Source organism: Microtus oregoni, unplaced genomic scaffold (assembly GCF_018167655.1).
Source record: "Microtus oregoni isolate MIOR12 unplaced genomic scaffold, Mior012 000001F_ref0000356, whole genome shotgun sequence".
Lineage (NCBI taxonomy): Eukaryota > Metazoa > Chordata > Mammalia > Rodentia > Cricetidae > Microtus > Microtus oregoni.
The window spans coordinates 75,070,734-75,086,173 of NW_024543060.1; the positions used below are offsets into that span (position 1 = coordinate 75,070,734).

Genomic DNA, 15,440 nt, shown 5'->3' on the forward strand with positions numbered 1-15,440 from the left:
GAGTAATTCCAAAATTCCTTTCTCAGTATTTCAAAGGATGGGCAAGTTAAAAAAGTATCTCTATATCCCTAACTATACATAGAGCCTGAAATACTCAGTGTGGCTACCTGTGAATAATATGCCTTAATGGGTTATGCATTTTCTCAAATTTGTGTCAGAAAAATCCCTTCTAAATTTATTATATGTGTACATGGTGTGTGTGTGTGTGTGTGTGTGTGTGTGTTTATGTACGTATGTACAATTTGTGGAGGTCATAGGTCAACATTAGTTAGTGTCTTCTTCAGCCACTTTCTGCCTTATCATTTGAGACATATTGCATTGAACTTGCATCTTGCAGTGTGGTTGAACTGACTGGCAAATGGACTATAGAGATATATCTACGTTTGCTCCTCTGCCCCAGTGGTGGGAGAACAGATGTGGCCTCCCCATAAGCCTTTCATATAGATGCTATGAGTCCACACTCAGGTTCCCATGAGTGTATAGCAAGCACTTACATACTAAACCATTTCCCCAAAGATCCTCTATTTAGTACTAAAATCTTTAGCCATGTTTAATGTCCAGAGTGATGGGCAAAAACTTTCATCAAAGACAAACTATATTTGAACAAAGCATGTAGCCACATTTAATATACCTAAAGATACCACGTTTGTGCATGCTTCATTTATGGTATTTAGAGTTAGCTGTGTCTGTCACCACTCTTCTACCTAACAGTGGTAGGCTAGAAGCTTTTTTGATCTGTTATTATGACCACAATTTTTAAATGAATATGCATGCAATTGCAATTACTGAAAAAAAAAGGCTGCAGGAGCATGAATCTGGAGCATGAGGAGGGGTATGTGGGAGGGAAGGAAAGGGAGAACGGTTGTAATTATATTATAATCTCAAAAAAAGTAAAATAAGAAAAAGAAAAAGTTAAAAGGGCAGAAAATATCAATGAGTATTACAGAAAGTTGTCCTCTCAATTATTATTCAGTTGGAAAGTACATGAATGTGATTTTACTATCTATACCTTCTTAATTTTGTTACAAAGCATAATTTACAGAGTAATTAAACAAACATCAAAATCTCCATGCCAACCACTTTTGATCTGATCTTTATACATTCTCAAGTAGATACAATAATTTAGTCTTACCACCCCAGTAGAAAGTAAAAGTGCATGAGTAGCTTCCCAAATGGAGTGAATTGATCAATTTGGAATTTGCATGCCGGGTGATTGGGCACCAAAACCTACACGTTCTCTTCCATACACTATTGAAGCAGACAACAGTTTCATTGACTCTAAAAGTAACTTTTGCTGATTCAATTGATAGGTTTGTTGACTGTGGTGGGTTAATTACATTCTCTGACTTTCCACTATTAAAATAATTGCAAATGGATTAACTGTTGTCATAGTGCTTTGGATTCCTGAGAGTGAGCTGATTTTAAAGCAAGTGAATAAATATTGGCCAGATTAATATATACCCATACCTTTGGACTGTTATCTATCTTAATCACTATTTTTCCCCATAGGTAGATAATGATGACTTTAATATTTCCTTCGTGAAGTCAAATGACGAAAACAAAACAATAGAAATAAATGACTTACAAGTATTCACGAGGTATTCTGTGGTGATCATAGCATTTGTTGGAAATGTTAGTGAGGCGTATGCAGAAGGGAAGCCAAGTGCGGAAGTGATTGTTACTACTCTGGAATCAGGTAAGGAATGTTTCTCACCTTTCCTACCAGTTAACTGCGGATTGGCTGCTGGTCTTTCTTATAGTTCCTCTCACTCTTCCGGAGAAAAGATATGCACTACGAGACACTGGCAGAGCCTAAGAAAATCAAAATCAATGATGCTGTAATGGAGAAAAGTAAAGTTTGTTTACACTTTGGAGGCAAAGCGGGATGTGAAGAAGATTCAGTCCTTGTAAATATGGAACCAAATTGAATGCGTCCCTCTGTAGTATTTTACATTTGTCAAACCTGCTGTTTTAGAAATGAATTACTATGCCTACCAGGTAATTCATCTAAATGTTTTCAGCTAGCAGTGTTCCATCTAAAAATTTCACTTTGATTATGTTGGTCCTGATTTTTTTTAATGAAAATTGACTGATATTAGAATCAGGTCACATATAATCATTTTCTCAGTCAAGTGACGTAGCCTATTACATGACTCTTTTATAAGGGTCAGATCCATGAAGGTTTCCTCTAGTTCTGTAAGCAGGGTCTGAATGAATAAAAAGACCATAAAAGTCAGTAGCAATTGAATGTGGAGAGTGAATCTCCCAGGGCCTGCTTGCCCACCTTCTCTAGACTCCCAAGGTTCTTTGCCACTAGATATATCTCGGGAAATATCAGGTGAAGGGTTGTGTCGCTATGGTCTATTTGTTGCTGTCTCTAAGGTACACAGAGGAGGTAAAAATATTTTTCGCCTGTTTCTTTACTACGCTGTTTTCCAATAGTTCCTGCAAAGTGAGGACTCTTAATTTGCAAGGTCCTTTTTCTTCTCTTGTACTAAGATCCCATGTGTTTCTGTTTTACTGCCAACTATTTATATTTGGATCTGTATTTTGATTGTGCTTTTTTACATTTTTTCCTCATGCTTCTTTGTGAGCAAAGTTGGTGAATACACTCACGTGTGTACCACAAAATAGGGCTCATCAAACTTATCCTAACAGTGGTTCTCAACCTGTGGGTCGCGACCCCCACAGGTTGCATATCAGATATTTACATTATGATTCATAACAGTAGCAAAATTGTAGCTATGAAATAGCAACAAAATGATGTCATCGTTGGTGGTCACCACAATATGAGGAGCCACATTAAAGGGTCAAAGCATTAGGAAGGTTGAGAGCCACGGCACCAGGAGGTAGTTAATAGTGCTATTACCAGAAGAAAAAAAAAAGCAAGCTAAGCGTCTGAGAATAGAATTAATGATGTAAAGGCTTGAGTAATTTTGGGATAAGAAAGTGTTGCCAACATCGAGAGAATTCCATGCCTCATCCAGCTTTAAGCCTGATTCTCGATTTGCAGAAACACTTTCTATATAAAAAAAGGATAAAATTCTGAAGTAATGTAAATATGTAGAAACATGTACAAAAAATAGCTGTTTAAACCAAACTAAGCTTTAGTTTGTCTGTAAAGCATTCTACTTACCATGGGATATTTCACAAAGTGATGAATTTTCCTGCTTGTCTTTTTTACTCTCTTTTATTTGTCTGCATTTGAGGGGTGCTGCAAGATTCTCTCTACAAAGAAGTGCCAAGTTAACCAAATTTGAGTGTCTAAACTGTGAGGCCACATCTTATGTCTTCCTTACAGACAGTTTTGGCTGAAAAGTAACGTTTCCATATCATTCAGATGACAATAGATGTACAAATCCATTTTGATGGTATGATATAAAGAACAGTACTCTGTAATCCTAATGTTTTTTCATGTATCTTTTTATTTTATAATTTACTATGACTGGTGACATACTAAACTGTTTTTTGAGGGTGATTTGCTTTGTTTTAATAAGGGAGTGTTTTATTGGCACGGAGTATCAATTATACAGAGTAATGAGTGTCATTGTGACAGTTACCTATACATTGGTCATCTGTAACTTCTTTGACCTCCTCTTCATGATTGTCCTCCTTCCTAAAATAGTCTTCTAAAAGAAAAACATCTTTAAATTTTAATTATTTCTTTAAGGATTCCATTCATTGAGTTTTAATCATATTTGACTCCATACCTCAACTCTTCCTAGGCACACCTTTTTCCCTTTTATGCCATTTTTCTGCCCCCATCTTATCAAGGCCAATTTGTGTTGCACAAATATTCTTGGATTGTAAGTCCTTCTCCTGGAATGCATTCAACTTATCATGGCTCACAACTTTATAGAAAACTGATTCTTTCTTTCCCAGCAGCTAACTCTTGTCACTAGTGCCTTGGCTAGGGAAGGGACATTGCGCCCAGTCCCTTCTTCATGCTGAAATGTTGTCTAACTTGGGCTTTAACAAACATTGTGCATGCTATCGCAACTAGAATGCATTTATATGTGCAACTGTCCTGCTGTGTTTTTATTTTAGTATAATGAACTGGAATTTTATAAATTCCAGCAATTAAAAAATCCAATTAGAAAACTGTTAAAAGACATAAAAAGATATTTCATCCATCAGAAGGTATGGCTAGGAAATAAACACATAGTAAGATAAGATTTCCAGACCATTAGCCCTAGCACAAAGGCAAATTAAACCAACATCATGTAACTATGTATCTACTGAAACGGAATTACATAATAACTCTAAAAGTAGTGATAATATCAACTGATGGCAAAGATGTAAGCTGAACTCTGACACTTGTCAGCGGGAATATAAAGTGTGATAGACACATGGAAATATATTTGGCAGTCTCTTGTAAAACTAAACATGTACTTCCCATATGGTCAAGCAATTAATAGTCAACGATGATCAGAAAGACTCTAAAACTTCTGTTTATATATGCATGGATAGTAAAGTCAGCCTTACAGGAATGACAAAAACTACAAACAGCACAGATGGCTTTCCATGTTAAACAAATCAATTAAGCCACAAAATGGAACACTTCTTGATGACAATCAAGGCTACTGTCCCTTTCTCCTGTGGTTGCAGACTACATCTGGGAAGATGACTCAGAGGGTACAGATATTTGTCACCAAGACTAATAACCAGAACTCCGTCCCAGGGATCCACGTGTTGGAAGGAGAGGACAAAATCCTGCAAGCTGCTTTCTGCCCTCTGCATGCTCAACATGGCACACAAATGATTCCCTATCAGAAAAAAAAAATAGAGAAATAACTATAGGAGGAGACTATGCCTTTGTTTCCCGGCCACCCAGACCTGAATAATCACATGAAAACTATATTAATTACAACACTATTTGGCCAATGGCTCAGGAATATTTCCAGCTATCTCTTACATGTTAAATTAACCCATTTTTATTAGTTTGTATATTGCCACGTGACCGTGGTGTTATCTCATTTTCTACATCCGGTTTCCTTGGTGGTTGGCTATGTCTTTCAACTTCGGCAGCTAAATGGCATCTGCATGACACTGCCTTCTTTCTTCCTCCATCTCTGCTTGGATTTTCCACCTTGTTATAGTCTGCCCTGCCATGGGCCAAAGTAGCTTCCTTGTTAACCATTGGTAATAAAACATATTTACAGCATATACAGGGAAATCCCACATCAAATAGCTTTTTGAAAAAGGCTGAAATATTGAGATACACACACACACACACACACACACACACACACACACCTCAAAGCCATCACACTATTGATATGCTGGAAATGACAACAGAGATGAAAACTTTCTATTACAGGGAGGCATGTAATAAAAACACAAAGGCATGGAAGGTAAGAGTTCTTAAGTGATGGGCTAGTTCTATCTTTTCCATGTTAGTAATTGCAGGAATCTATATATGGCTTACAATTCCATAAATTGAATTACACACAAAACCATGAAAACACTGATGATAATAGAACAAGGCCTGTCATCTAGTTAATAGTATTACATATATGCCTGTTATCTGGCATATATAAATAAAGCTGAATAAAGCCATATGCAGTGTCACCACGGGGAACTGCAGGAAGGTTACACGGGGCTCTGATCCTCTTGGTGACAACTTCCTATGAATCTGTTTTATTTTTTAATAAAGTGGTCGAAGAGTTGAGGAGGCATGTCCTGTGGAAGTTGGCCTGCTGATGAAATAAGAGGTTCTGGCTTTAATCTCCAATTGTAAACACAGAGCTCCCGCACAAGGAAAATAAACAAACTGAAGTACCAATGGAATTTCTAGGAAAGAAAGTCAGTGTGCTTGGTCATTTTTCTAGTTTCCAGAATACATGATTTTGGTAATATGTGTAATTAGAAGTGTGAAGGAAATACATTTTATATTGTGATTTAAAAATTATAATTGTCAACTTCTCATTTCTAGTGCCCAAGGACCCACCTAACAATATGACATTTCAGAAGATACCAGATGAAGTAACAAAGTTTCAGTTAACATTCCTTCCGCCTTCTCAACCCAATGGAAATATCCAAGTATACCAAGCGTTGGTTTACAGAGACGATGACCCGACTGCTGTCCAGATTCATAACCTCAGCATTATCCAGAAGACGGACACGTCTGTCATTGCAGTGTTAGAAGGATTGAAAGGTGGACATACGTACAACATCAGCGTAAGCAGCCACAACTTGACGCTGCCCAGCCCGTTTGTAAAGTCAGCACTGCGAACCATGTCTGCATAGCACATTTCAGCCTTTTTCCTTATAAAATACAGCAAGTACTATTAGCTAAGAACCCTTTCTAGAAATAGCGAGGATGCAGTAATAAAGAAAGGAAATGAACATTAAACATAAAGGAGTGATGACATGCAGAATCCAGCTGCCCTAAAGAAAACTATAAATGGAACATGCAAAAGTGAATTTTGAAGAAAATCGCAAGAATAGGCCATTTTGTCATTTTCTTTCTCTAAAGCCTTTGATTCTGCTGGATGTTAATAATAATTTTATAAAGGATGTGAGACATGCAGAAACATGTGTGCAAGTTCACATGTATGAGCATATACCCAAATTACCAGGAAAGCAGAAGCGGCGGCTGGGAGCATGCTCGCCAAATTTATAGGCAAACATTAGCCCGAGGCGAACACGCTCCCTAAGGGGCGGGACTTATCCCTACATCTCCCCTTTTTGTCTAAATAAGACAGAACTAAACCAAATACAACTATATACAATAATAACAAATAATAAATATAACAAACTATATTGAGAACAAAAGTTTTGCTAAACATTCTATCTCAAGGAGTCTAAAAAATGTAGAGAGTAACTACAATTATATAATCTTCAACTCCGTCAAAGATCTGAGAAGGGAATAAATATTTTTATCACCCCTTAGGGATTATAAGCAAAATTGTTTTGGTTCAAAAACATCACATTTCAGTAACCTATCATCCATTATAACAATCCCTAGGATAGTTTCCCTCCCTCAAAGTAATTCTTAGTACTTATCAATTTAGTTATATAAGAATATTGTTCATAATAGGTAAATTTGTTCCTTGCTTCAATTTTCTATCTTCCTGGGGGTTCTTCTTGCATTTCCAGTTAAGTTTAATGAAACATCTATTAGAAAAATGAGTGGTCATTTGAACCCCAGTTCAAATCCTCGTTTCTATAGCCATCTGGGAAACTTCTTCAAAAGTTGATTCACAGTCCACTTTCACAAGTTAAAACTTGGGGATAGGAAAGGAAACTTTTGCAGGACATGTTGGGAGGAACCGTTATTTACAGTGGTAGTATAGAAAAAAATGCTATATCAATGTGACTGCTGAAAATAAGAGTAAAGAAGACATAAAACAAAACACAGCTGGTCTCTAAAGGAAAAATTCAAATTTCAATGTCAACATCTTAGGATATTGAAGTTTATCATGAATATTTGTATTTATTTAGATGTCTAAGTAACTTCTATGCATCTTATTATTTAAGAAGTGCTTCCTCTTTTCTCACCATTCTTTTTACTCATCACCACAGTTTAAGTTATATACTAAAGAAATAAATCATTTATTTTGAATAGTTCCTTTTTAAATGTTACAAATGACCCCAATTTTTTTCAGTTATTGAAACCAAAATTCATAAGATTTGTTTATTTAATATAGTTACCATATACCATGTATTATATTATAAGTTCATTTCAACAAAAATATTTCCAAAATATTGACATAAGGAAAGGATGGACCATTAATATATAAAATGAGTTCATTCCAGAAACTATATTACATATGCCAAATTGTATTTACTAATTTCAAGGAAGTTGGGCTACTCTTGTGGTCTTTGTTTTCTTCAGCTAGATGAGGTGAAAGCAGGGACTCAGGGTCTTCAGCTTCCTGAGCACAAAGCTAATTGAAAGGACTCCCATTTGTGTAAATCACCCTCTGTGTACACAAACAGAAATGTTTTATGAGTATATGCCGCATTATGTAGGCTATGCATCGGATACTTTGGGGCAGGGGTGAAGAAGGGCATAAAGGCCAACTTTCAGGAGGATGATTTAATACAGGAAAATGGGGAGGCGGGAGGAGTTGGGTTTCATCTCCGACACAAGAAGAAGATCTTGAATATGGATTTAAAGGAGGGCAAAATGTGCTGGCTACAGAGAGAAGTAACAGATGTTAGAGTGGAGGATGAGGTAGGATAAGCATGGTGGTTGTCTACTCTTTTCCTCCCATGGGTTCAAATGGCAGCCAGCCATCCTGGTCTTGGTGCTGGGACCTTTCTGTCAGCATTTAGTCTCACGATTTAGTTCCAGAATATTAATTGTAAGAAACTCTTGATCGTTCATGTTCTTATGATCTTTATGGTAGTAAGCAGGTTTGAGAAAATATAATTAATAGGCAGATACAATTGTTTTTTAAAAGGGATAATTTTTTTAATTGTTTTTAACCATGCTCACTTGCACATGCATAGACAGAAGGCTTGGAGTTGTGATAAAGCCTTTCTTTGCTTCAGGTTTATGCTATCAACAGTGCTGGCGCTGGGCCAAAAGTGCAGATGCGAATAACCATGGATATTAAAGGTACAAATGAACTGCCTTCCATTAAACTGTTGTTTGCTTTTAACCAGATGGTGATTGTAATCTGAATCACGTGCAGGAGGCCAACCTTTGCTTGTTGTGTATGCATGTGATGTGCATGTATATTAAGCAATAGTGGGTATATATTAAAAGTATGGTTTAAGCATCAAAATGAAGACATGAATTACTGTTGAAGAGAATGTCTGTCTTAAAGGTTGTCACCTAAACTTTATTTTTATTGGAAAGAGAGTATTTTAAAATCTCTGTTTTTGTTAGGAGTTGGATTTTGCTCAGGTGACTACCAAACCCCCACATAACCAACCTTATAATTTTAACTTTAACCTAGATCTACTGCTTCATTATTTTGGCAGGTATTTTAGTGAAGTTCTCCTCTGGCAAATAACCATAAGACCCCAAAGCGGAATTTAAGTCCATATGACCAAAAAATGCCTGCCTAGATATGGAAATCAAGCATTTTTTTTGCTACTTCTATCACATAAGGGAATATTAAAAAATGAAAGAAAAAAAAAGGTCCCAAGATGTTTAAGAAAACCCTCGTCCAGTCCTAATAAGAGGGTCTGTGCCTAGTCTTATTGTGACTTATTATGCTGTGTTCAGTTGGTATCCCTGGGAGGTCTGCTTTTTCCTGAAGGGAAATAAAAGAGGAGTGGATCTAGGGAAGAGGGGTGTGGGGTGGGGGTTGGGAAGAGTGGACAGAGGGAAAAAAAATGAAAGCAACAACAAAAAACCCTTAAGGATTTGTTCCAGGGTACTTGTAGTAGAATCCCACCAAGCATGTCTTTCTAAAGAGATGTATAATGTCCCCTTCTTTGGAAGGGACAGCAGAGTACAGTGGCTGGCCTACAAGCCTTTTGGGCTATTTGGGTAACTCTTGAGACTGAATCCTGGATTGGTCATTTGATAGCTGTTTGACGTTGGAAGATCTTCCCAACATACATAAGTCTAGAACGTGCAGATGCTATTATTTTCTACCTTGCAGATTGCTAATTATAAGAATTAAGAGTGAGAGCATTTGAAAAAAATCCTGTAAGCAACACCTGAAATTTGTTATTATCAAGAGTATGAGATAGTTATTGTCAGAAGCAATTTTACATTTAATCTTTTAATAATGACTAATACGTATAGGTGTGCTCTTATTTATAAGCCTTGTTTATTTTATTTGATAAATTCTGGAGGTGTGTTTCAGTAGTTAAAAGCACTTGATGCTTCTTCAAAGCCCTTAGATTCAGGTCGCAGCACCTGCTTTGGGTGGCAATGGCCTATTCACTTCACTTCTGGGTTCCAAAGCCCGTGCTCTCTTCATACTGGGCAGGTCCCTTCATGCACACTGTGCATATACAGACAGGCAGGCACATATACACATACACATTAAGTTTTTTGACCAATATCTCTCTATCTTGGAATATACAAACACATAAGTTGTTTCAGCTGTAATTTTTTTTTCACAGAATGATTTTAGGAAGCACAAAGGAGAGGTGAAGCCATACCATCAAAAATGTTTGCATCCCTTTGTATAGACACACATATATACAAACACAGTGTATGCAATTTTTTTGTTTTATCAAAATTTCCCATTTTACATGTTTCACCCACCTCCATCCCAAAATGATTCTGGCCTCCACTCTTCATCCAAAGCCCACAGAGAGATGCAAGAGCATGGGGTTGTGGTGGAATCCCCTAGAGAAAATTTGTCTTTAGTGCTACCTGTGATTTTCTTAGCTACATGGTGTATTGAATTAGAAGCAGTCCCGCTAAATTTTTATCTGACAGATAATATACAGTTGCATTGTGGCACCCTGATAATGGGTTCCTGTTACTGAAATTTGTCCTTGAGGGCTGCTGGTGACCTCATTGAGTGTTCAGAAAAGAAAAAAAGCCCCAGGCCTCTTTCTACTAAACCCCTCTCTCTGCTCTGTGACTGTACATCAGGCATTTGTAGCTGAAGGCTTTTGCAACCTACTCCTGTGCTTTGCCTCTTCCTTTGTCACAGATTTTACTCTCAATGAACCGCATGCATACCCAGTCTCATTCCAACCTTGACTTGTCAGAATAACAAAGTGGTGTATCAACTAAGAGATTTGCTTTTGAATCCAATGCACAAGAAAGAGTGAGTCAAATACTCAACTCAAAAGGTTTTATTCAAACCCTGTTATTCAGATTTTACATCTGTTGGCTCAATTTTCACCTATTAAAAGGAAACAATATTGCAAATTTTGTGAAACTGTTCAGAGATCCTTTCCTTCATTTTCTTTTAAAGATTGAAGTCTGGGTATGTAACTGTCATACAATAAATATGCATATGTATACACACATGTAAACACATACACAGCTATTAGAAGAACTGAAAGCAGGAGAAACCCAAAAAAATATTGGTTTGGGAATTTTTGTGCTTATTGATGGCAAAATATTAAATATTATGATATCTTTGAAACTATCTTAAAATATCTACTAATGTTATAGATAAAATATTTCATCACACAAATGTCATGACCAAGATCCAAACTCCCAGATCTCATGTAGAACTCAAGCAGGCATAGTGATTGCTTGTAACCCAGCACTATGGTGGCAGAGGTTCAGGATCTCCGGGATAAGTTGGCTACCTAGACTAGCTGGATTCTTTACGGTTCTAGTGAAATAAAGTCAAGAGTGATCAAAGCAGACATTAAATATCAAATTCAGTCTGCCTCAAGAGTGTACATACTTATGTGTACACATCTGTACAGTTGTGCACCTATGCACATACATTACATATATGCAACATCAATACACACATAAAATGCACATTTATTTAATTCTACAATTTGGAATATTTTCTATAAAAATAACAGGACAACTGAAGTCAACTGTTTGAGGTTAATTATTATAGAAAATGCTGAAGACTATTTTTAAAAAGTAAATTTTTGCTCTTGGATAAAGAAATCTTATTGAAGAAATAATAGTGAAGAAATATTATGCAGCCGTACCACATACTGTAGCCATTATGAAGCAAGAGTTAGCATTGTATCTCTGGCAGCGTAAGACTCACACAAGAAACCAATTTGCAGGGTAATTTGAAAACCTGGTGTATCTGTATTTAAAAAACCCAATAGTAAACAGTCTGTTACATATCAATCTGAAATTGTACCTGATAATATGGACGTTCCTCAAAGGGAGCCTGTTATTCAGGTTTTGACATGGATGACCAGTAAAAAGAAGTTACTATGAAGAGGATGGAGAGTAATCTACCAAATAACAAAAGTGAAGAAAAAGAACACACAAAATATACAAAAGTGTTATTGAGATATAAATAATTTTTGAAAATTATTTGTGACAGCATTTATGGATTGTTTTTATCGCTTGAAGAAGAGTTGCTTGCCTGGAAAATTGCACCTGGGCTCCAGTTTCTCGGGAAAGTCTCAAATACATAATTACACCTTTATGAGATAATAATTATTGTTCATCTACTGTACCCAAAGACAACTTGTAGTTTGCAGGTGCTGTCACTTTCTCTGTCAGTTACTTGCATGAAATGAGAATATTTTACTGTTTTTAGCTCCAGCACGACCCAAGACCAAGCCAATCCCTATTCATGATGCCACAGGAAAACTGCTCGTGACGTCAACAACAATTACAATCAGAATGCCGATATGCTACTACAATGATGATCATGGCCCAATCAAAAATGTCCAAGTGCTGGTGGCAGAAACAGGAGGTAGCTCAGATTCAGTCTACTTTGGGAGACTGGAGAATGTGAACTTTTAAATGCTAAGGAAGTTCGACTCAAAATTATCAAGTAAAGTTGACTCAGAATTCTAACTAATTTAAGGTTATCAATTATCTAACTAATTTAAGGTTATAAATAGACTATTACTATTATCAGTAATTATATTAATAACTTACATCAAAAATGCTGTTCTCAAATAAGAAAAGGCCTAATCATGATATATGATCTATTTTTGCATACTGGTTGGAGTAATTTGATTTGGCCAAGATAGAACCTTTTATTTATAGCTTTTGTCTGTCATTTGTTTTTTTTATATAATTTTTATCGAGTTACATATTTTTCTCTGCTCCCCACTCTTCCTCGGCCCTCCCCTTCGCCCATGTTCCCCATGCTTCCAATTTACTCAGGAGATCTTTTCTACTTCCTATGTAGATTAGACCCATGTATGTCTCTCTAAGGGTCCTATTTGTTATCTAGGTTCTCAGGGGTTGTAAATTGTAGGCTGGCTTTTCTTTGCTTAATGTCTAAAAGCCACTTATGAGTGAGTACATATTATATTTATCTTTCTGGATCTGGGTTACCACACTCACCCAAATGCCCCTCAACCAAAGATGGGTAAAGAAAATGTGATGCATTTACAGAATGAAGTACAAATAGCAATAATAATAATAATGATGACATCTGAATTTGTCATTCAAACAAATGGATGGAGCCAAGAGAAAATCTTGATAGTTTCTTTAGAAATATGAACATTAGTGACACATGACTGATGAACATTTTTTTGTACTTTAGTGATTCTCAACCTTCTTAATGCTGTGACCCTTTAATATCGTTTTTCATGTAGCAGTGAACACCCCCATCATAAAATTACTTTTGCTGCTACGTCATAGTTGTAACTTTGGTACTGCTATGAATCATGATATTATCTGAGGTGCAGAATATCTGATATGTGGCCCCTGTGAAAGGGTCGATCAACCTCTATGGGTGTCTCAACCCATAGGTTAGGAACCACTATTCCATTTGCTACATCAGCACAACTATAGTACTTCAAATTCCTGTGTGATGGACGACTGTCCAAGTTCATAAACGGAATGGTCCCAATGGTTCATGGCATGACTCCTGCTGCGTCTAGAATTCTCTAATGGAATCGTAAAATGCTGTGTTGATGTGAAGATACTTTCAGTGTGATTTGTGGTGGGTGTTCTTTTTCCCTTCTACTAGCTCAGCAAGATGGAAATGTGACAAAATGGTATGATGCATACTTCAACAAAGCGAGGCCGTATTTTACAAACGAAGGATTCCCTAATCCCCCGTGTATAGAGGGAAAGACGAAGTTCAGTGGTAATGAAGACATCTATGTGATAGGCGCTGATAATGCCTGTATGATCCCTGGCAATGAAGAGAAGATTTGCAATGGCCCCCTGAAACCGAAAAAGCAATATTTGTAAGTATAGTTTACATCAACTGTGCACAACACTACAAGTTCATTAATGTATGCCATCTATCTGCCAATCCATCCTTTCATCCTTCTGATGAGTGATGGAATTGTGGGCCTGATTGTGCATGCACTGGAAATGAAGAGCTGGACAAGGCATTATCTATTCATTGCAAAGACATACAAATTTATGGGAAAGGTATACAATCCTGAAAGAAAGTATGATTTGATGTGATAAGTTGTTTAAAATCAGTTTGAAACATATGGCACTAGAGAACACACAATGTGGGAGAAGTTAGTTATCTCTGTAATTATTAGATTAATAGTGTGGTTGATATGTTGGATCTCAGTGTTTTGCTTTTTTTTTTTAACCATAGACAATGATATATATAGGCTTTCAGAAAGTCTTGTGGTCTTTCAATTAATTAAGGTTTCCTTTTATGATACCAATACCAATCTCTCTCTCTTTTTTTATCCCATCAGATATATGAATGATTGCTTTCTTAATTTTTGTTGAATTCATTGATATTATTTGCTGTTTAATTGTAGATATTATTTTATAAAAGCAAGTTGGCAGTTTAGAAGATAATTACCTTAGCCTTGATTTTTCCAAATCTTATTGTTATTACTAATTTTTAAAAGTAGGTGCTCACACTTCAGCATGTTAGTTAAAATGATATTAAATTCCTTATTAAGGTTTTGACTGAATTAGAGTAAGAAAATTTAGAATAATTTGGCAAGTGAAAAATAATGTTCTGCCCACCCCCCAATGCCACATTACTAAAGATATCTTGTCTACTTCCTCTTCCGGGGGGACTCATATATCTCCCTTAGGATTCTTTTTGTTTCCTGTTTTCTCTGGGGTTGTAGATTGTAGGCTGGTTATCCTTTGCTTTATGTCTAATATCCACTTATGAGTGAGTACATACTGTGTTTGTCTTTCTGTATCAGGAAAGGAGAGTAGGAAAGTGGTGAGGGAAGCAGGGGAGTGGGGAGGGGAGAAAAGGAGTGGGGAGGGGGAAGGGGAGTGGGTAGACAACATGAGAGATTATGAAGATCCAATTGGATGAAGGACTGAAAGGGAGAACAAGGAAAGAGATACCTTGAAAAAGGGAGCCATTATGGGGTTAGCCATTATGAAGTTCCCAGGTACTAGGGAAATTGCCAGGAACCCACAAGGTTGACCCCAGCTAAGAATCTAAGCAATAGTAGAGAGGGTACCCAAAATGTCCTTTCTCTATAATCAGATTTATGACTACCTTAATTGTAATCATAGAACCTTCATTCAGTATCTGATGGGAACAGATGCAGAGATTCACAGCTAAGCACTGGGCCAAATTCATGGAGTCCAGCCATAGAAAGGGAGGAGCAATATTATAAGCAAAGGGGCCAAGACCATGATGGGGAAACCCACAGAAATAGCTGACCCAAGCTAGTGGGACTGACAGCTGGGGAAGACTAAACTAGGCTCTCTAAATGTGGGTGACAGTTTTACGGCTTAAACAGTTTGTGGGGCGACTATCAGTAGAACCAGTATTTATCCTTAGTGCATGAACTGGCTCTTTGGAACCCATTCCCTATAAAGGAATACTGTGCTCAGCCTAGATACAGAGGGGAGGACCTTGGTGCTGCCTCAAGTGATGTAACAGACTTTGTTGATTCCTTATGGGAGGCCTCACCCTCTCTGAGTATGGGGTGGAGAGAAGGTGGGGAAG

At 36.9% G+C, this 15,440-nt stretch overlaps 1 protein-coding gene across 2 annotated transcripts in view; it reads left to right on the forward strand.

Moving 5' to 3' along the window:
• The window catches only part of Ptprq (protein tyrosine phosphatase receptor type Q), a 172,856-nt gene that overhangs the window by 109,849 nt on the left and 47,567 nt on the right, over positions 1 to 15,440 (forward strand). For both annotated transcript variants that reach the window (XM_041672384.1, XM_041672376.1), the window contains exons 28-32: positions 1,510 to 1,696; positions 5,936 to 6,180; positions 8,503 to 8,569; positions 12,120 to 12,278; positions 13,512 to 13,734. In XM_041672384.1, the coding sequence (XP_041528318.1) occupies positions 1,510 to 1,696; positions 5,936 to 6,180; positions 8,503 to 8,569; positions 12,120 to 12,278; positions 13,512 to 13,734 (881 nt within the window). The remainder of the gene's footprint in view (positions 1 to 1,509; positions 1,697 to 5,935; positions 6,181 to 8,502; positions 8,570 to 12,119; positions 12,279 to 13,511; positions 13,735 to 15,440) is intronic.